Raw genomic sequence first — 21,839 nt, 5'->3', positions numbered from 1 at the left:
GGAGATAGAGGCCAACACAGACTTTCTGGGGAGGAGCTAGAGGCCAACACAAACATTCTGAGGAGGAGCTAGAGGAAGTCACAGACATTCTGGGGAGGAGCTAGAGGCCAACACAGACTTTCTGGGGAGGAGCTAGAGGAAGACACAGACATTCTGGGGAGGATCTAGAGGACTACACAGACATTCTGAGGAGGAGCTAGAGGACTTCACAGACATTCTTCTGCATGTTCTCCTGAAATATCAGTTACAATACTCCATAGAACTTTACAAAAACCTAATATCATCTTTTATCTCAGTAATGGGAAAATTGTTATTCATTAAGACCCATTTTGCCTCGGAATTCAGAATTTTGAGAATGAAAGATGCATCAAGGGGAAATAAGCAGATTTGTCTGATATGACATATTACAAAGTTTCTCGTTTTTACATGAACTGCTGATCTATGGAAAAAATAAAATTAAAAGATGATTACTCTTTAAAGCAGATTCTAAACCTCGCAAGACTAGGTAATTTTTCATTTTTTGAACTTTCATTTTTGTACTCCACTTCTAACAAGAGCCTGAACTTTTTCTTATTTTTCAGCTGATTTGAATGTATGAGGGCTTGTTTTTAGCAGGACAAGTTGTAGTTTTGAGTGACAGCATTCACTTTACTATATAATGTACTGAAAAAAGTGACAAGTCCTCTGAAATGTTAAAGACAAAAAAACTATTTCAACATTGTCAGTACGTTTATGGTGAAACCAAACTTTTTTTTTAGATTTTCATAGTTTAAAAAAATGTAAACTTTAAAAAAATGTGTTTTGTGTCGCTGTTTTTTTTTGCGACCTGTAACTTATTTTTTTCATGAATAGACGTGTGTGAAGGAAGGCCCATACAAATTAATTTTTGCAGGTTGAGCTGAAATCAATATCATTTCTGGGGTACATGTAACGTTTTGATCATTTCTTATTGCATTTTATAGGGAAATTACGTGCCGAAAAAAATAATTCTAGCTTTTTGATTATTTTTTCCATTTTAACAGCGACTGTATGGGAGAAATATTTTTACATTTTATTAGTTCACCATATTTAGTGTTTATGACAATAGAAAATATGTTTATTATTTTATTACTTTTTTTTTTTTTACATTTTTCTTGACAGCAGCACCTAAGAGGTTAAAATGATGCGATCAGAGCTAGAGCTGATTAAATTGGATACTGTCAACTGCCAGCTATGTAACAATGATGGTCAACAACACTGCATGGACCAACCTCAATTGCTGAGCCCACTCCATAAACTAATTTTTTTGTGTGACTATATAAGTAAAAGAATATTTGAAATATTCTAGTTTTCCTACTGGTCAATGAAATGACATTTCTATGTTCTGAAGCTAAATTGTCAGCTTTGCTGTATAGATTGTGGTGAATAAGCAGAGTCATCTCATTATTATTAGAGTATTTAAGTTAAGGAGGATATTCACTTTCACCAAAAAGTTTTCAAACAACCGAGCATGTAATTGAAAAACGGTCTTTTTGCCTGTATTTTATTGCCATATTATTAAGATTCCCCCCCCCCTAAAAAAAAAATTATGTTATATGCCTTTTTTATTTTTATAAATGTGATTCTTTAGCATTCTACCTACTTGTTTCATGCCAATAGAGGTCTCCACACCTGGCTGGATGTTAAACCCAGCATCATCCATGAAGGCTGGTTCCCTGTGACCATGGACTAGGACACGTGCTCCAGCCACAGATGACAGCAATGGAATATAATCATATTGCTCTATGCGAAGGACGAGGGTTAATCCTGAAAGACATTGAAGGACACTTTCAGAAGTGAAACGAACAATTACTGTATTCTGTACCTCACATTTCTGGTGTTTATTTTAGACGTAGTTTTTTAGTGCATTTTACCATTTAGAGAAATATTATTGATATATTCATGTACATAGGGGTCAGTATTATAGTAGTTGTATTCTTGTATATAGGGGCAGTATTATAGTAGTTATATTCCTGTACATAGAGGGCAGTATTATAGTAGTTATATTGTTGTACATAGGAGCAGTATTATAGTAGTTATATTCTTGTACATAGGGGGCAGTATTATAGTAGTTATATTCTTGTACAAAGGGGGCAGTATTATAGTAGTTATATTCTTGTACATTGGAGCAATATTATAGTAGTTATATTCTTGTACATAGGAGCGGTATTATAGTAGTTATATTCTTGTAGATAGTGGCAGTATTATAGTAGTTATATTCTTGTACATAAAGGGCAGTATTATAGTAGTTATATTCTTGTACATAAAGGGCAGTATTATAGTAGTTATATTCTTGTACATAGTGGCAGTATTATAGTAGTTATAGTCTTGTACATAAAGGGCAGTATTATAGTAGTTATATTCTTGTACATAGGGGCAGTATTATAGTAGTTATATTCTTGTACATAGGGGGAAGTATTATAGGAGTGATATTCTTGTACATAGGGGGAAGTATTATAGGAGTGATATTCTTGTACATAGGGGGAAGCATTATAGGAGTGATATTCTTGTATATAGGGGCAGTATTATAGTAGTTATATTCTTGTACACAGGGGCAGTATTATAGTAGTTATATTCTTGTACATAGGAGCAGTATTATAGTAGTTATATTCTTGTACATAGGGGGCAGTATTATAGTAGTTATATTCTTGTATATAGGAGCAGTATTATAGTAGTTATATTCTTGTACAGAGGGGGCAGTATTATAGTAGTTATATTCTTGTACATAGGGGCAGTATTATAGTAGTTATATTCTTGTACATAGGGGGCAGTATTCTAGTAGTTATATTCTTGTATATAGGGGCAGTATTATAGTAGTTGTATTCTTGTATATAGGGGCAGTATTATAGTAGTTATATTCTTGTACATAGGGGGCAGTATTATGGTAGCTATATTCTTGTACATAGGGGGCAGTATTATAGTAGTTATATTCTTGTACATAGGGGGCAGTATTATAGTAGTTATATTCTTGTACATAGGGGGAAGTATTATAGGAGTGATATTCTTGTATATAGGGGCAGTATTATAGTAGTTATATTCTTGTACACAGGGGCAGTATTATAGTAGTTATATTCTTGTACATAGGAGCAGTATTATAGTAGTTATATTCTTGTACATAGGGGGCAGTATTATAGTAGTTATATTCTTGTATATAGGAGCAGTATTATAGTAGTTATATTCTTGTACAGAGGGGGCAGTATTATAGTAGTTATATTCTTGTACATAGGGGCAGTATTATAGTAGTTATATTCTTGTACATAGGGGCAGTATTCTAGTAGTTATATTCTTGTATATAGGGGCAGTATTATAGTAGTTGTATTCTTGTATATAGGGGCAGTATTATAGTAGTTATATTCTTGTACATAGGGGGCAGTATTATGGTAGCTATATTCTTGTACATAGGGGGCAGTTTTATAGTAGTTATATTCTTGTACATAGGGGGCAGTATTATAGTAGTTATATTCTTGTACATAGGAGCAGTATTATAGTAGTTATATTCTTGTACACAGGGGCAGTATTATAGTAGTTATATTCTTGAACATAGGGGGCAGTATTATAGTAGTTATATTCTAGTACATAGGAGCAGTATCATAGTAGTTATATTCTTGCACATAGTGGCAGTATTATAGTAGTTATATTCTTGTACATAGGGGCAGTATTATAGTAGTTATATTCTGTACATAGGAGCAGTATTATAGTAGTTATATTCTTGTACATAGGAGCAGTATTATAGTAGTTATATTCTTGTACATAGGAGGCAGTATTATAGTAGTTATATTCTTGCACATAGGGGCAGTGTTATAGTAATTATATTCTTGTACATAGGGGCAGTATTATGGTAGATATATTTCTTTACATAGCAGCAGTATTATATTCTTGCTTTACATTAAATTCTAACAAACCATTTTTCATCCCCGGCATAGAGGAGTTCCATGTTTCACTTTCAGAACGATTGTGGTTGAAGGTGTAGCAGTTTCCGTAGATTGCATGGTGAAAGCGTGAGAAATTCCTAGTGATACGTAGAAAGAAAATCTCAATTTTTGAAGTCGCATACCTTTTTTGTTGCTATGCAGCGGATTATATATGACTCAGCTGTTATTGCATGGAGCAACATGATGAATAATCTCTTTAACATTTCTGCAGTCATTTTCCATTCATTGAAAATCAAAATTACCAGCAAATACAGTGCCTTGCGAAAGTATTCGGCCCCTGGAACTTTTCAACCTTTTCCCACATATCATGCTTCAAGCATAAAGATACCAAATGTAAATTTTTGGTGAAGACTCAACAACAAGTGGGACACAATTGTGAAGTTGAACGAAATTTATTGGTTATTTTAAATTTTTGTGGAAATTAAAAAACTGAAAAGTGGGGCATGCAACATAATTTGGCCCCTTTACTTTCAGTGTAACAAACTTACTCCAGAAGTTCATTGTGGATCTCTGAATGATCCAATGTTGTCCTAAATGACTAATGATGATAAATATAATCCACCGGTGTGTATTCAAGTCTCCGTATAAATGCACCTGCTCTGTGATAGTCTCAGGGTTCTGCTTGAAGCACAGAGAGCATCATGAAAACCAAGGAACACAACAGGCAGGTCCGTGATACTGTTGTGGAGAAGTTTAAAGCTGGATTTGGATACAAAATGATTTCCATAACTTTAAACATCCAAAAGGAGCACTGTGCAAGCGATCATATTGAAATGGAAGGAGTATATGTGGGAAAAGGTTGAAAAGTTCCAAGGGGCTGAATACTTTCGCAAGGCACTGTATAAATCCTCAAGTAATTCTCTTTTTTCAAGTTATTATAACCAGACTTGCGCTACTTAAGGACAATTGCAATATGTTCTCTGTGCACAAACATTACATCCCGAAGACGGGAATGCAACTTAAACTGTACACCTCCCAATGTATCCCACGAGAACACCCTTCTTGCACCACATGGCCAAAAGTATGTGGATACCTCTTCTTGACCTTATCTTATTCAAAACTATAGATGGCAAAAACCAACCTTCTCATTTCTTTGAAGACTTTTATAAGATTTTTTCTATGTCTCTGGGAAAATATGTGCCCACTTAGTCAAAAGAGCATTAGAGAGTGAATCATAAAATCATAGAATGTTAGAGTTGGAGGGGACCTCCTGGGTCATCGTGTCCAGCCTCAGAGTGACTAAACCACCTCAGACAGGTGTCCGTCCAGCCTCTACTTGGAAACGATCCGGAGCACAATGGGCATCCAGTTCATACCAACGGAGTACAGTGGCATTGAGGTTTAGACTTCTTGGCTTGGTGATCTTGGGCTTATCTGCCTGACCATGTCATGAAGCTCCTGATGCACAGTTCTTGTTCAGATGTCATTTCCATGGAATTTGGTAGTATTTGAAGTAGCGCGTTGTCTACTACTTAGTGACACTATTTTCTGACTTTTTATGATCTACATAAGCTGTGTTACTACTAGACGCCTCTACTACACAATAGTAGTAAGTACACGGCAGATCAGAAATGTTATGAAATGACTTTTGCCAAAGATGTATCATGGCATCACCTTGTCTACATCATGATCCACACCAATACTAACGCTTGTCTGTGGAAGCTACATGATTTTATGTGACTGTTTGCAATGTGGTTGAAAAGCCTAAATTCGATCATCAAAATGGTGTCCACCTACACTCGTCCAATTAATTACAAAATGTAAAGAAAGACATCCTACACATTGATAGCATTGGATTCCTTCATTACTGTGCCACTTACCTATTGTTCAGACAATGCTCCTCATTAAATCTGCAGGATAATACGAAGCTCTCCAGCTGTTCCTCCTTGATGTCTCCTTCCTTGGGCACTCTGGCCAGGATATTAATGTATTGAAAACGGTACCATTCCTGGATGGCGTCCACACCCGAGCTGTACGTCTTGAAGAAACAGTCTCCTCCTGTTTCATTACACTATAGGGAAAAGTTATTTACATTTATAGAAAAAAGTTCCTCAATATCTCAAAAAACGTTAGCTTCTTTGATTATGGATCTAAATTGTGGGAAATATCAATTGTAGTTTGCCTTTCAATTACTGCCTTGGTTTAATGACCAAGCCCATGTCTGCAGTCTTCCTAGGAAGCTTTCGGGGTTTATAAAGATTACTATGAAATATATAGGTGTAATACTTAGATTAAATTCTCTAGATTGGAGATTCTATAGATCAGATGCATTAAATTAGGTACTGTAGGTCAGATTTTCCAGATCAGACATTGATGTTCCTACAGTTTAGATCAAGCACCCAAAACCGGGCACTACAGACCAAGAACTTTAGATTAGACACTTTACATTAGGCACTCTAAATCTGATACCCTTGATCAGTTATTCTAGATTAGTCTTTTTTTTTTTTGCCATTCTCTGTACATTTGAAATTCTAGATTTGGCACCTCAGATTGGGCACTCTAAATTAAGAATTCTAGAGTGCAGATTTTAGATTAGGTGACCTAGATTTTGCACTCTAGATCAGACATTACAGATTAGGCACTTTTGATCAGGAGTTTTAGGCTTTAGGATTAGGCACTCATGATTGTTATCTATAGATCAGACACTTGAGATTAGGCACTCTAATTCAGATACTGTTGATCTGGCAATCTAAATTGGAACTTTTGATTGTATATTCTAGATAAGGCACCTAATATCATGTCCTCTAAATTTGGCACTTTTCATCAGATGCTTTATAGCAGGAATTTTAGATTAGACATTTTAAATTAGACACTCTAAACTGGACGCTATATTAGGCACAGATACTGTTCATCATCCATTCTATTAGATAGTTTAGTTTAGGCAATCTAGATCAAACGTTATAGATCAGGTTCTTTGCGCGGGGGTCAGGTGGCAGTGTTGTGGTTTTATGGCACAGTGTAAACCTGACCTGAACGTGGCCTTAAAGGGATTGTCCAGTTTGAAATGCCACCAGACTGCTGCATTAGGTATATTTTCCCTCTGCACCATCGCCGTTCAGCCACTCTGAGCCCTACGTCCCTATCAGCCACATCGGAGGCTTATCACTGCAGCTGTCAAGTGACTATCTCTGTCACTGGACTGGTGGGGGCACAAAGTGCAGACCGGCTGAACACACGTTTCAGATGTAATTATATTTATTTTTTTATTTAAAGATGTTTTCAGGTCATAAAATTAATATTGAGCTTAATTACGGTAGGTTTAATTGATTGATTCGTCCCTCCACAAATATCCCAGTTCCTCACGTGGCCCGTTGGGAAAGTTAATTGTCTACCCATTCTTTAGATCATATGCTTTATATTAGGCTCTCTAGTCAAAATTAGACATTGGATAGGGGGTAAGTCCTTGTAAAATCAGCCAAAGACAGTGCGGAAGCCAAGAAGGAGGAGAGAGGAATGTCTTTGGAGTCAATCTGGATAAATCTTACCAGCTTAAAACCGAAGTTCCAGTCTTGACGTTTGACTTCCATCTCTTCACTTTCATTCGTGTTCACACTTCGAATGTTCCTATGATGACTGTCTATAATAGGTATCTTCTCCAGAGGGTACGGGAGTGGTGCTTCAGCTTCACGTCTTCTCCTACCGGCGGGGACTCTTCCTTGGATCCCAGTACTGTTGTACCCATAGAGGTTTAATAGAGTCTCAAGTGTGTCTCTATCCAGTTTTTCCAGGTCATCTTGGATGGACTGATATCTGGGAAACCCATATAATGTTAGTTACTTATAGTTATTAAGTAAGCAAAATATCATTCACATTCATAGGGGCGGCCATAGGTACTGCTCAGTGTATTGTAGTGGTTTTTGGTGGCACTCATTGGCTTGTTTATCTTCTAGCTGTGTATGGAGTCTTATTGATAGTTCTCAAAGGAAAAAATGTTCTCAAGGTCTGTTCCCAAAGAACGCTAAAGAATAATCTCACCATGAACCCTTAGGAGATGATACTTGTCAGGAAAATATGAGTTATTGTGTAAATAACCGAAGCATCCATCCAGAGCTGCCGCTGCATCTCCTTGGTTTGTGAATGACATGCTACATTCCCCCCCCATGGAACTGCAGCCCCCCCTCCCTATTTCCCCTGTTGGAATGTCCACTTGTCCCTTCCTTCAGGTAAACAAGCTTTGTGTAATGTGAGTTCACGGTCTGTCGGGCTCAAGCAGGAAGTAACTGGCAGGAAGTAAAGTTTTCCAGCCACATGTTCCTTTGTTTATTTCAGATCGAATTTAATAACACACAATAAGCATAGAGACAGGAAATCTATATTTTTGAGATCGGCATAATTAAAGCTACACGTAGCAGCGCTTTGCGACTTCTGCATCTACCAGAAACCAAGAAAAGGGTATATGCCTCCCAGTAATACACAGACATATGATGTTTGGTATCTAAAGAAAGATAAATTCATAACCGAACATATGACACCCCTGTTGTCACTCTGCAAGCTCCCGAGCCAGAGATATATCAACTACAAGTTTTTAATAACTTTCCAAAAGGGGCAGGCCCAGCCCACCAAGTGAGGTCAGCAAGGGTGCGTCCCTTGGTTTTGGGCAAAGGTATAAAGCTCAGATGCTCAGTCTGGAGTGCATTCAGATTTGGAGAAGACAGCTATCTACCATCCATGCTGTGGACCAGGGATGAGCAATTAATTTTGTCGAGGGCCAACATGAGAGACCATGACTGTTGTGGAGGGCCGAACAAATAGCTTGAAATTCATTCTACTCAATATTAAATTATTAATATTAAGTGTATCACTTAATATTGAGCAGAATTAAGTATGCCGACACCCCCTTATATATCTTTGAACCCAAGCACAACCCCTTCTGTATATCATATGAACCCCTTATACACAGCATGAGCCTCAAACAGCCTCCCTATATACAGCGTGAGCCTTAGACAGCCACCCTATATACAGCATGAGTCTCACACAGCCTCCCCATATACTGCATGAGCCCCACAGTTTCCCCATAAACTGCACGATGCCCCGCACAGCCTCCCTATATATACCGCATGAGCCCCATAGTCTCCCCATATACTGCATGAGGCTCCACACAGCCTCCCCATATACTGCATGAGCCCCACACAACCTCCCTATATACACTGCATGAGCCCCACACAACCTCCCTATATACAGTGCATAAGCCCCACACAGCCTTCCCATATACTGCATGAAGCACCCATAGCCTCCCCATGTGCAGCATGATATCCCCATAGCCTCCCCGTGTTCTGCATGACAGCCCCATGTCTGTTGTGGAGGGCCGAACCAATAGCTTGAAATTAATTCTACTCTATATTAATATTAATTGTATAACTTAATATTGAATAGAATTAAGTATGCTGACACCCCCCTATATACAGTATCTTTGAACCCAAGTACAACCCCTTCTGTACAGTATTTCGCTTGAACCCCCCAGAGCCTCTTATATACAGCATAAGCCTCACACAGCCTACCCATATACAGCATGAGCCCCACACAGCCCCCCCATATACAGCATGAGCCCCACACAGCTTACTCCATATGCAGCATGAGCTCTAAACAGCCTTCCCCATATGCAGCATGAGCCCCATGTAAGGAGGAGTACCAGAGCAGGGGTACCTTTTACACGCTGGTTCCAGAACTGCCGGGACTGTCACCCATGTTGCAGGGAAGAAGGCTAAAAGTGCAGGACAGACCGAGTCATGTGACTAATATAGCCGAGGCGGGACTATAAAGCGCTGCGCGCAGGAAAAGTGTCGGAGCCCGTTCGGGAAAGCCAGGTGTTGGGACAGGGACTGTGACCGTTGTTAAGACAGGGCATCACGTTGGTCCGGGCTGTCCCGACAGAACCCCTGAAGAGAGACCCATCGCTGTTGGGCGACCAGTAAACAGTTCCCCGCTTCTCACCTTGACAGGAGGTGACTCAGGGCTGACACCACAGACCGCAATGCTAGTAGAACGCAGTGAGACTCTCCTGGCTAGGCCAGGTCCCAGTGATCAATGACTTGCATACACCGTGGAGTGAAGGCTCGTTCCGGCAGTTCCGCACATTGGATGCAGTACCGTGCCAGACACCGTGAGGTACGGGAAATCTACCTGATATTCAGAGACTGCGTTGAGACATCAAGTGTCGCTGTTGTTGGAGCCACCGTTGGATCCCTGCCTGTCACAGCATTCGAGAAGACGACCTGCGCCGCTGATGTCGGTGCCACCGTTGGAACCCCGAGACTATATATTGCATGAGCCCCACACAGCCTCCCTATACACTGCATGAGCCCCACACAGCCTTCCCATATACAGCATGAGCCCCACACAGCCTTCCCATATACTGCATGAGCCTCACACAGCCTCCCTATATATTGCATGAGCCCCACACAGCCTTCCCATACACTGCATGAGCCCCACACAGCCTCCCTATACACTGCATGAGCCCCACACAGCCTCCCTATACACTGCATGAGCCCCACACAGCCTTCCCATATACAGCCTGAGCCCCACACAGCCTTTCCATATATACTGCATGAGCCCCACACAGCCTTCCCATATACTGCATGATCCCCACACAGCCTCCCTATATATTGCATGAGCCCCACACAGCCTCCCTATACACGGCATGAGCCCCACACAGCCTCCCTATACACTGCATGAGCCCCACACAGCCTTCCCATATACAGCATGAGCCCCACACAGCCTCCCCATGTACTGCATGAGCCCCACAGTCTCCCCATATACTGCATGAGCCCCACACAGTCTTCCCATATACTGCATGAGCCCCATAGTCTCCCCATATACTACATGAGCCCCACACAGCCTACCTATATATCATGCATGAGCCCCACAGTCTCCCCATATACTGCATGAGGTGCCGCACAACCTTCCCATATACTGCATGAGGCCCCCACCGCCTCCCTATATTTTGCATGAGCCCCACACAGCCTCCCTATATACTGCATGAGATCCACAGAGCCTCCCTATATACTGCATAAGCCACACACATCCTTCCCATATACAGCATGAGCCCCACAGTCTCTCATATACTGAATGAGGCTGCACACAGCCTCCCCATATACTGCATGAGGCCCCCACAGTCTCCCCATATACTGGATGAGCCCCACATGGCTTCCCTATATACACTGCATGAGCCCCACACGCCTTCTCATATACTGCATGAGGCACCCATAGCCTCACCATGTGCAGTATGTCACCCCCATAGCCTCCCCATGTGCAGAATGATACCCCCATAGCCTCCCCATGTGCAGAATGATACCCCCATAGCCTTCCCATGTGCAGCATATTACCACCATAGCAACCCCATGTGCAGCATGACAACCACATAGCCTCCCCATGTGCAGCATATCACCACCATAGCCTCCCCATGTTCTGCACGACAGCTCCATAGCCTCCCCATGTGCAGCATGTTACCCTCATAGCATCCCCATGTTTTGCACAACAGCCCCATAGCCTCCCCATGCACAGCATGTCACCCCCCATAGCCTCCCAATGCGCAGCATGTTACCCCCATAGCATCCCCATGTTTTGCACGACAGCCTCATAGCCGCCCCATGCACAGCATGTCACCCCCCATAGCCTCCCAATGCACAGCATGTCACCCTCATAGCCTCCCATGTTCTGCACGACAGCCCTACAGAATCCACATGTTCTGCACGACAGCCCTGTAGAATCCCCATGTGCTGCATGTCACCCCCCCATAGAATCCCCATGTGCTGCATGACAGCCCCATAGCCTCCACATGTGCTACATGTCACCTCCATAGCCTCCCCATATTCTGCACGACAGCCCCATAGATTTCCCTTGTGCTACATGTCACCCCATAGCCTCCCTATATTCTGCACGACAATCCCATAGCCTCCACATGTGCTACATGTCACCCCATAGCCTCCCCATGTTCTGCACAACAGCCCCATAGCCACCCGTGGGCCGCACTTTCCCCAGGTTTGCTGTGGACTGAATCTTTGTCCTTGGGGACTCCCCTCCCCTCATCAACACGTCATACCAGTGACTGAGATGTAGTAAGTTCTTACTTTAATCCTCTCTTATTTGTAACTGTTGTATATATCGTATTTTGTCTCCTTCTGTAATATCGTCTGTATTTTTGTAAACACTGCCTATATTTTCTGGAGTAAATCTATAAAATTTACTAGTTTTGTTTTCCTTGCTCTATGAACGAACTGCCACGTCCTCCGCGTTAAACTACACTGTCTTGTGGGTGGGCTCCTGACCCAATATTGGCTTTAATGTCAAATGAGGAGCTGGTGGCAGCAAAGTATTCTGGGAGATTTGGGAGACCCTGGCAGTGACGGAATGGAGGTTTATGAGTGTATTTCCGACCTGAGACTGGGGATATACATACCGCCATCACTGCAGAGTGCCCAATAGCCAGTACATGGCAAGGCAGCCTTTCTGGCAACTACTTATCCTAGGTGTAGTTCCCTGAATGACCTGAGGGTAAGGGGGGGCGCCAGAGAGCTGCAAATTCCTAACCGGAACTGAAAGTGGAAACAAACGTTGTGTGGGTTTACATATCCCATGACCATATATATATATATATATATATATATATATATATATAAATAAAATAGGCACATTTTTAACCTTTGGGGGCAACCTTCCCCCTAAACCTTGACATATTTGTGTCAGCGGTGGGATAAACAAGTAAATCCCTAACAGTACTGCAGTATCAGTCACTATGTCTATTACTTTTTGCCTGACACTCGTTTATATGAATGGCCATAGCTGGCACTACTATAGGGTCACACAATCAATTTGATGCATTTTTAGGGGTAAGACTTTTGTCTTGAACAAATTTTCCACTTTTTACGCCGCTCCCCTACTTGTAAGAATTTGTGACATAAAAGTGTCAGGTCATAAATATGCCTAAAACTATGAATATGTCAGTAAGTTGCCTATTTTGACGAGAAGCTCAGCTAAGTGGTCTCCTCTTTCCTTACCTGTAGGGGTTCAGGGTGCACACAGTCACTGCCGGGAAAAGAAGTTTGTCTGAATTGACATTTACGGAGATGCTCACTGGGTAACTGAAATATTGTCCGAAGAGAAGCCCAAACTGCCAGTACAGAAGTCCAAAGGTGACCAAGAACAAGACAATCCAGAATGCAGTTTTCATACGGTTGTGTCGGGAACATACCAGCCGGATGGTGCCATGAATGGTTGTATTGTTGCAGAAGAACTCAAACATTTCCCGATATGAGGAATAGAACTCAATGAGTCCTTCCTTATCTGTTTTCTGTTCAGGCAACATCCTGGAAAACAAAAACACACAAAGAATTTAAAATGTTGGAAAATGAGTAAAATATCAATTAATAAAGCAAAGAACTTTTGGGCAAATCAGGGAGACGTTGTAGTCCTGTCCAAGGAGACATCAGGGACCACATTATTTCTACAAGAAAAACCCATTTGTGAGCAGAGCTTTTGTAAACTCTACACACCACCATATGGTGCTTGATACATGTATTTGTAAGAGGTGTACCTGGACTAGTTTATGCACCACTCCCCTTGTTCGTGTTTCTACGTCCCTGAGAAGCTGGTATATATTTAATATTTTATACTGTGAACTGTAATATATATTTAATATGTCTGATATGTGTAATATGTATATCCCTTGGGTGGTATAATTGTAGGGAAAGTGTAGTATCTAGATTAGCCCACTAGATTGGGGCACAATAGGATAAGATAAACTAATAATAAGATTCTAGCTAAGTTAGGAGGGGCCAACTGGGAGTAAGTTAGTGAGTTTCCTGGGTTTTAGTCAGTAGGGGCTGGGAGCCCAGACAGGACAGTTGAGTCCTACATCGTTTAAGCAAGGAGCCCAGCCATCCAGGGCCTATGGGCTGACAGTCACACGGTAGTGGAGGAATACAGGGCAGCATCAAGATGGTAGCAGCTAACTTCGTGGGAACAATCCCAAATGTCTGGGGCAAAACGGACAGGGGACCTCTGAAGCGGGTTAGTATGACCAGTCAGGAAGCTGCAGTACCGAAGGCGACGGTACGAACCTGCAAAACCTGGAGGAGTGAGGGACAGCACAGGGAAAGGAAAGGCTATGCTCTGTGAAGAATCTTGTGCTGTTTCTGTGACTAAACTGAACGAGCTGTGTAAAGAACTGAGTAAAGTTGTTTTGTTGGAACTAGATCTGGACTCTGACTGTCATTGCGTGGTACTTAAAGGAAGAAGGCCCCAGCAGACCGGAGTGGACTCTGATGTGCAAGTAAGTGAACCATCAAATGCACAACAGAAGGGACAATGTATTTATGTGACGGAGGGCCAGGGTGTGACCGAGCAGTCCCTGTTTGCCAAAATTACAACAGCCCTGGTCGCCGTTACATATACATCTAACCACCACAAAAGAAAACGCGGACGGCACCGCTGTTACCGTGTACTTGCTGGTAATGTCCGGCAATCAGTGAACCAACACATAGATCCCGGGTGCTTGACATCGAAGCAATCACGTCTGAAATCCTTGAAGAAAACAGGTCGCACTCCATGGGATGAATTATTCAAATTTATTGACACATATACATTACATGTCAGGGTCGGGAGGGTGACATCTAGAGTGCAAAAGACTGACAACGGCCGTTTCGCGCTGCTCAAGCGCTTCAACAGGTCAAACATTAGAAGGAAGTGAAGGATTCATATGTGAAACACGTATGACAATCCCTCCTCCTTACACAGCTGCTGTCTAATGACATGAGTGAACTAAAAACATGTGAGAGTACTTTTAAGCTTCCACAGAACATACACTATAATAACAAACATACATGAATGAATATCATGGCTATGGAGATTTATGAATGCATTACTAATTTATCGAAATAACAAATTGCGGGAGAATATCTCTTATTTTCACTCAAAAAACATGCTGCCGCACAAGGAAAAAGTGCCTTTATATAACATTATCCAATAGTTGACACTACAAAGGGAAGATTATTACTCCACACTTCACTTGCATCCATTTTTAATTGTAATTCTATTATTCATATTATGCAGAACAACCTAGAAACAGGTGTTCAATTTCTATATGATATTAGCAATATGAATACATGAATATTTAAAGGAAGATATTACTACTAAATCTCCACTCAATGAAGGTGAAGAGAATAAAGGATATGATTCATATTCCATAAGTACACCATTCACAGGAGGAGTATCTTCACAGTATATGCCTCCAATATCACCGGGTAACTTAATTGACATATTTGATAGGCAAGTTATACAAGATATTGAAGCAGTAGTATATCCGACAGTGCCCTCTAATTTGACAGTATTAGAAAGACAAGCCATGAAAGAGATCAGAACATGGTCAGATACGATAGTGAGACCTTCAGATAAAGGTGGCAATACAGTATTATTACCGAGAGAGATGTACATGTCAGAAGCACATCGACAACTATCTGACACTGTTACATATACAGAGTTAAAGGCAGACCCCACATCAAAATACATTAGAGATTTGAGGAATTAACTTAGAAAATATGTTATACATCATGTAATATCTGAGAAGAAGGCGGAGAAACTAATACCGGAATTTCCTATTCGTCCTCATTGGTACCATGTACCTAAATTACATAAAATCCCCCTCCTGTCCTCTGGGTCGCCCTATCGTATCCGGGATAGGATCGGTTACAGAGTCTTTATCACAATATGTAGAGTGGCTATTGCGACCATTGTTAGTCCAGATCCCTTCATATATAAAGGATACAAAAGCCTTTTTACATGAGATACATAACTTTACATGGCAACAAGGCTTTTGTTTGGCATCTATAGATGTCGAGAGTCTCTACACGAGGATTCCCCAGAGATTGGGTGTTGACACAATTAGAGAGATACTCGAGACGACAGGAAAAGAGCAGGGCTTTATAGAGTTTGTTTGTGATGCTATGAACTTTATATTAACGCATAATGCTTTCACATTTGATTCTACATGGTACCGGCAGAATGTAGGTACTGCAATGGGTACCCTGGTATCATGTACATTCGCGAATTTATTTTTAGGTGTTTTTGAGGAAAGATACATCTACAATGTAAAAAATTTTTTCAACACATCAGACTCTAGCTTAGATATGTAGATGACGTGTTCATAATCTGGGAAGGCTCCAAAGAAATTTTTGAGGAATTTGTTAGCTATCTAAATACAGTCAATCAAATGAACATGTTTTTCACTTATAATTTTGGGGGGGATGAAATTAGAATTTTTAGATGTACTATTAGAGATATGAAATAATCAAATTTGTACATCAGTATATAGGAAACCGTTAGCAACTAATTCTATATTACGCTATGACAGTTTTCATCCATCATATACAGTTAATTCATTACCATATAGTCAGTTTTTGAGAGTTCATCGACTAAATAATACTGTAGAGGGTTTTGAGAAACAATCTAGAGAAATGTATAATAGGCTTCAGCAACGTGGTTATCCTGATTCATTATTGAATAGCACATTGGAAAAAGTGAAATCCCAACGGGAAGTGGCTAATAAGGGAATGGTGTTTCAGCAATGTAAGAAAGTTCAGAAAGAAAAGAGATTTACTTTTTGTTTTCGTTATGGTTCTATAGATCGTCAGATAAGATCGGCAATAAGAAAGAATTGGCACATATTAGAACAAGATAGAGATCTTAGTGACACAGTATCGAGAGGACCTATTGGGACGTGTAAACGCAGTACTAGAATTCGAGATATACTGGTAAAGAACCGGTTAGTGACAAAACGCGATACTTGGTTGAATAAAGCAATCCCTAAAGGGAATTACAGGTGTGGACACTGTCCATACTGTAGATATTATTGTATTGACCGTACACTTCAGATGGCTGCAGTTCGACATACGGTTTCGGACTTAATTACATGTAAAACGGATCATGTAGTTTATGTAGTTTTTTGTACATGCCGTTTCTTCTATATAGGTAAAACAATACGTCCCCTATATGTTCGATTTCGGGAACATTTTAAATCGATTAATACAGGGAAAGGGGTTCCACGTTTGATTAATTATGTGAGGGAGATACATGGGAAGGATCCTAGTGTTCTTTCCTTTGCTGGTTTAGAAAAGGTAGTGTTACCTCCCCAGGGAGGGAATTTGAATCAAATACTATTGAGACGAGACTCTAGATGGATTATGGACACACAAGCAACAGGTCCGTTAGGATTTAATGATAGGATCGACATGGCTATTTTCTTGTAAAAATATTTTTATGATATGCACAGTTGATAGCGAGTTTGGAGTTTTCTTGCATGTTTATAGTTATCTGACAGTTTTTCTATTCACAGAGTTCGGTGAGAAGATATAGATAAAGATATTCCCATTAGATTTGTAATCTTCAAATGATGTTTTCACTTGCATTAGTTTTGTAGGTGTATGGACACATGAAGTGTTATTTGAGTGGAGATTTAGTAGTAATATCTGCCTTTAAATATTCATGTATTCATATTGCTAATATTATATAGAAATTGAACACCTGTTTCTAGGTTGTTCTGCATAATATGAATAATAGAATTACAATTAAAAATGGATGCAAGCGAAGTGTGGAGTAATAATCTTCCCTTTGTAGTGTCAAGTATTGGATAATGTTATATAAAGGCACTTTTTTCTTGTGCGGCAGCATGTTTTTTGAGTGAAAATAAGAGATATTCTCCCGCAATTTGTTATTTTGATAAATTAGTAATGCATTCATAAATCTCCATAGCCATGATATTCATTCATGTATGTTTGTTATTATAGTGTATGTTCTGTGGAAGCTTAAAAGTACTCTCACATGTTTTTAATTCACTCATGTCATTAGACAGCAGCTGTGTAAGGAGGAGGGATTGTCATACGTGTTTCACATATGAATCCTTCACTTCCTTCTAATGTTTGACCCATTGAAGCGCTTGAGCAGCGCGAAACGGCCGTTGTCAGTCTTTTGCACTCTAGATGTCACCCTCCCGACCCTGACATGTAATGTATATGTGTCAATAAATTTGAATAATTCATCCCGTGGAGTGTGACCTGTTTTCTTCAAGGATTACATATATATCTGTTCATCTTGGAAAAGTGTTTACCACAAGTTTGACTGACAGTACAGCTCCTGCAGGGATTGTCATTCAGCTATACTTGACAACTTTTATTGATGACCTTCAACTGAAAGTCATGTGCAGAGGAAAACATTTTCCCCAAAGCCACACCTGTTTTCAGCTCTGTCTCCTTTACGGTACTTCCATGCCTCCTGAATGTGCACTCGGATGACAGGTCTTCATTTTACACTTTCCACAAATGCTGCTTTTTGGGAAGTCTCAGCAGCACCCACAAGATATGCAAACTCTTCTGGGAGTCACAGGAATCTCCCTTATTTCTGGGAGTGTTTTTGGACGTACTAGAAGAGTTGGGAAATAGGTTTCAGTTTTTTCTAGATCTCTTAATGGACAACTGGCTTAGTTTTGCAATGCAACCCCAGCCAGGTGCAGGAGTTCAGGTCATTGGGGGTTGAGGCTTTACCTGTCTAAAGAAAGTGGGGGTGGGGATTTGTCTTTCTACAGGAAGTGAAGGAGAGGCTTTGGATCTATACAGGAAGTGTTGTGGGTCTTTGTTTCTCTAAAGGAAATGGGGAAGATTTTTGTCTATATACAGGAAGTGGGAGTGGGCTTTGTCTTTATAAAAGAAATGTGGGTAGGGCTTTGTCTTTATGTAGGGAAGTTGGACTGACGGTCAGACCTGCCTGTAGTGAGAGGCAGAGGTGTAGTGCGGCATCGGTGTGGAACCGCTGAGAAAAAGAGAATGGGTGCCATATTATAGTTTGACCATTAGAGGGCAGTGGAGAGTGTAAGAGTGGGGCTGAATAACTGCCATTGGTCAAAGAAACTGTCAGGTGATGGTGGGTGGAGTTACCAGGACTGGGAGTATAAAAGGCTGATGGAAGGTTCTGGAAGGTCAGTTAGTGATAGGAGCACAGTAGAGAGGAAATTCTGCTGAGGAGAAAGAGACAGTAGAAAGGCTCTGTAGGGGACTGACAGTTGAGGTGGTCACGGGGGGTGGCCCAGAGGACAGTAGCCGCATACGAAGACACCCTGGGGGTACCAAACGGACTGCGTACTCAGATTGGTGAAGCGCTGTGGTGGATGTGCCTAGGGCAGCCACAGTGAAAAGAGCCACGAAGGACGCCACGACTAGAAAGATGTGAAGGTACCCGGGCCTGTCTACAAGAGAAGTGTGAAGCTGCTGTGGTGAATTGCTGTGGTCGTCAGATAGACGGCCAATAAAAATAGACCTGTTGAATACAAATTCTGTCTCAGTCTCGTGTTTGTCTGCGGCAAGAAGTGGGTCACCCCCCATGTCGGTCACCCCTACATTTACAAGAAGTGGGGGTGAGGCTTTTCTCTTTAAAGGAAATGTGGGCATATTTTGTTTCTCTGAAGGAAAGTGGGATGGGTCTTTGTCTCTACAGAAAGTGGGGCAAGACTTTATTTCTCTAAGGGAAAAGGGATGGGGCTTTGGTTCTCTGCAAGGAATGGGGGTGGGCTTTATTCTGTCTACAGGAAGTGAGGAAAGGTCTTTGTCTCTCAAAGAGAAGTGGGTCCGGATCTTGTCTTAATCCAGGAGGTGGGGCTGGATCTTGTCTTACTCCAGGAGGTGGGGCCAGATCTTGTCCTACTCGAGGAGGCGGGGCTGGATCTTATCTTACTCCAGGAGGTGAGGCTGGATCACGTGTTACTCCAGGAGGTGGGGCTGGATTTTGTCTTACTCCAGGAGATAGGGCCGGATCTGGTCTTACTCCAGGAGGTGGAGACGGATCTGGTGTTACTCTAGGAGGTGGGGCCAGATACTACAGGAGGTGGGGTCGGATTTTGTCTTACTAAAAGAGGTGGGACCGTATCTACAGGAGGTGGGGACGGATCTTGTTATACTACAGGAGGATGGGTTGGATATTGTCTTACTACAGGAGGAGGGGTTGGATATTGTCTTACTACAGGAGGTGGGGCCGGATCTGGTCTTACTACAGGAGGTGGGGCCGGATCTGGTCTTACTACAGGAGGTGGGGCCAGATCTGGTCTTGCTACAGGAGGTGGGGCCGGATCTTGTCTTACTCCAGGAGGTGGAGCTGGATTTTGTCTTACTCCAGGATGTGAGGCCGGATCTTGTCTTACTACAGGATGTGGGGCCGGATACGGTCTTGCTACAGGAGGTGGGGCTGGATCTTGTCTTACTCCAGCAGGAGGGGTCGGATCTTGTCATACTACAGGAGGTGGGGCCAGATCTTGTTACACTACAGGAGGTGTGGCCACATCTTGTTATACTACAGTAGGTGGGGCTGGATCTAGTCTTACTACAGGAGGTGGGACGGATCTTGTCTTACTCCAGGAGGTGGGGCTGGATTTTGTCTTACTACAGAAGGTGAGGTCGGATCTTATTATAGTATGGAAGGTGGGGCCGGATCTTGTTATACTACAGGAAGTTGGGCCGGAACTTGTTATACTAGAGGAGGTGGGGCCGGATCTTTTAATACTACAGGTGGTGGGGCCGGATCTTGTTATACTACAGGAGTAGGGGTCAGATATTGTCTTACTACAGGAGGTGAGGCCGGATCTTGTTATACTACGGGAGGTGGGGCATGATCTGGTCTTCTACAGGAGGTGGGGCTGAGTCTGGTCTTACTACAGGAGGTGGGGCTGGATCTTGTCTTACTCCAGGAGCAGAGGTCGGATCTTGTTATACTACAGGAGGTGGGGCTAGATCTGGTCTTGCTACAGGAGGTAGGGCCGGATCTGGTCTTGCTACAGGAGGTGGGGCCGGATCTTGTCTTACTACAGAAGGTGGAGCTGGATTTTTTTTACTCCAGGATGTGGGGCCGGATCTTGTCTTACTACAGAAGGTGAGGCCGGATCTTGTTATGCTACAGGAGGTGGGGTCGGATTTTGTCTTACTAAAAGAGGTGGGACCATATCTTTGTTATGGAAATGTATAGGTATATGTATTTCATATAGATCTCACTTGCCTGCTATAGGCTATATACTCCATATACTGCTATATACTTATATACTCTTATATGCACACAGATACATATTTACAGTTTGAACTCTATAACTAGTTGGTGGAAATGACCTCCTGCCCCCCCATGAGAGAGTCTGGGGAGCTGATGTGATCTCATGATAGCATTGTCTTGTGACATTTGTCCCAGACACACACACAAGAAGAAGTTAGGACAGATGGTCAAAGCCGATACTGGAGTCTTGCTGACATCGCAAGTAAATCATCTGATGCTTAAGTAACCCCATGCCGGACACCCATACATGTTCATGTATTTAAACTGACCAATTAGATAAGAAGTTCAGCGTTTATGTTAATGAGTAGCCACTCCTTTGTACGAACTGATAAAACCAAGTATATTCAATAAAATTTCCAGAGTTTTGCTGGAAGGTATTGCTGCTAACCAGGTGTGGCATCTTTCCTTCCTTGAGCGCTCAATAGGACTCTGTCTAATTTGGGCAGGCCACAGTACACACAGGGGTAAATCTACCCATATAAATTTCCATGTCATCTTGTCTTACTACAGGAGGTGGGGACGGATCTTGTTATACTACAGGAGGAGGGGTTGGATATTGTCTTACTACAGGAGATGAGGACGGATTGGTCTTACTACAGGAGGTGGGGCCGGATCTGGTCTTACTACAGGAGGTAGGGCCGGATCTGGTCTTACTACAGGAGGTGGGGCCGGATCTGGTCTTGCTACAGGAGGTGGGGCCGGATCTTGTCTTACTCCAGGAGGTGGAGCTGGATTTTGTCTTACTCCAGGATGTGAGGCCGGATCTTGTCTTACTACAGAAGGTGAGGCCGGATCTTGTTATACTACAGGTGGGGCCGG

At 41.9% G+C, this 21,839-nt stretch overlaps 1 protein-coding gene across 2 annotated transcripts in view; it reads right to left on the bottom strand.

Annotated features, from left to right (window-relative positions):
- SCNN1A (sodium channel epithelial 1 subunit alpha) overlaps positions 1–21,839 on the bottom strand; it is a 122,679-nt gene that overhangs the window by 72,747 nt on the left and 28,093 nt on the right. For both annotated transcript variants that reach the window (XM_073552913.1, XM_073552912.1), the window contains exons 2-6: positions 12,944–13,252; positions 7,436–7,700; positions 5,771–5,961; positions 3,921–4,027; positions 1,622–1,785 (exon numbers count right to left, since the gene is read on the bottom strand). In XM_073552913.1, the coding sequence (XP_073409014.1) occupies positions 1,622–1,785; positions 3,921–4,027; positions 5,771–5,961; positions 7,436–7,700; positions 12,944–13,251 (1,035 nt within the window). In that variant the 5' untranslated portion in view covers position 13,252. The remainder of the gene's footprint in view (positions 1–1,621; positions 1,786–3,920; positions 4,028–5,770; positions 5,962–7,435; positions 7,701–12,943; positions 13,253–21,839) is intronic.

This window comes from Dendrobates tinctorius, unplaced genomic scaffold (assembly GCF_039654945.1).
Source record: "Dendrobates tinctorius isolate UK_male_01 unplaced genomic scaffold, ASM3965494v1 ptg000196l, whole genome shotgun sequence".
Lineage (NCBI taxonomy): Eukaryota > Metazoa > Chordata > Amphibia > Anura > Dendrobatidae > Dendrobates > Dendrobates tinctorius.
This window is presented reverse-complemented; position numbering and strand designations above follow the sequence as displayed.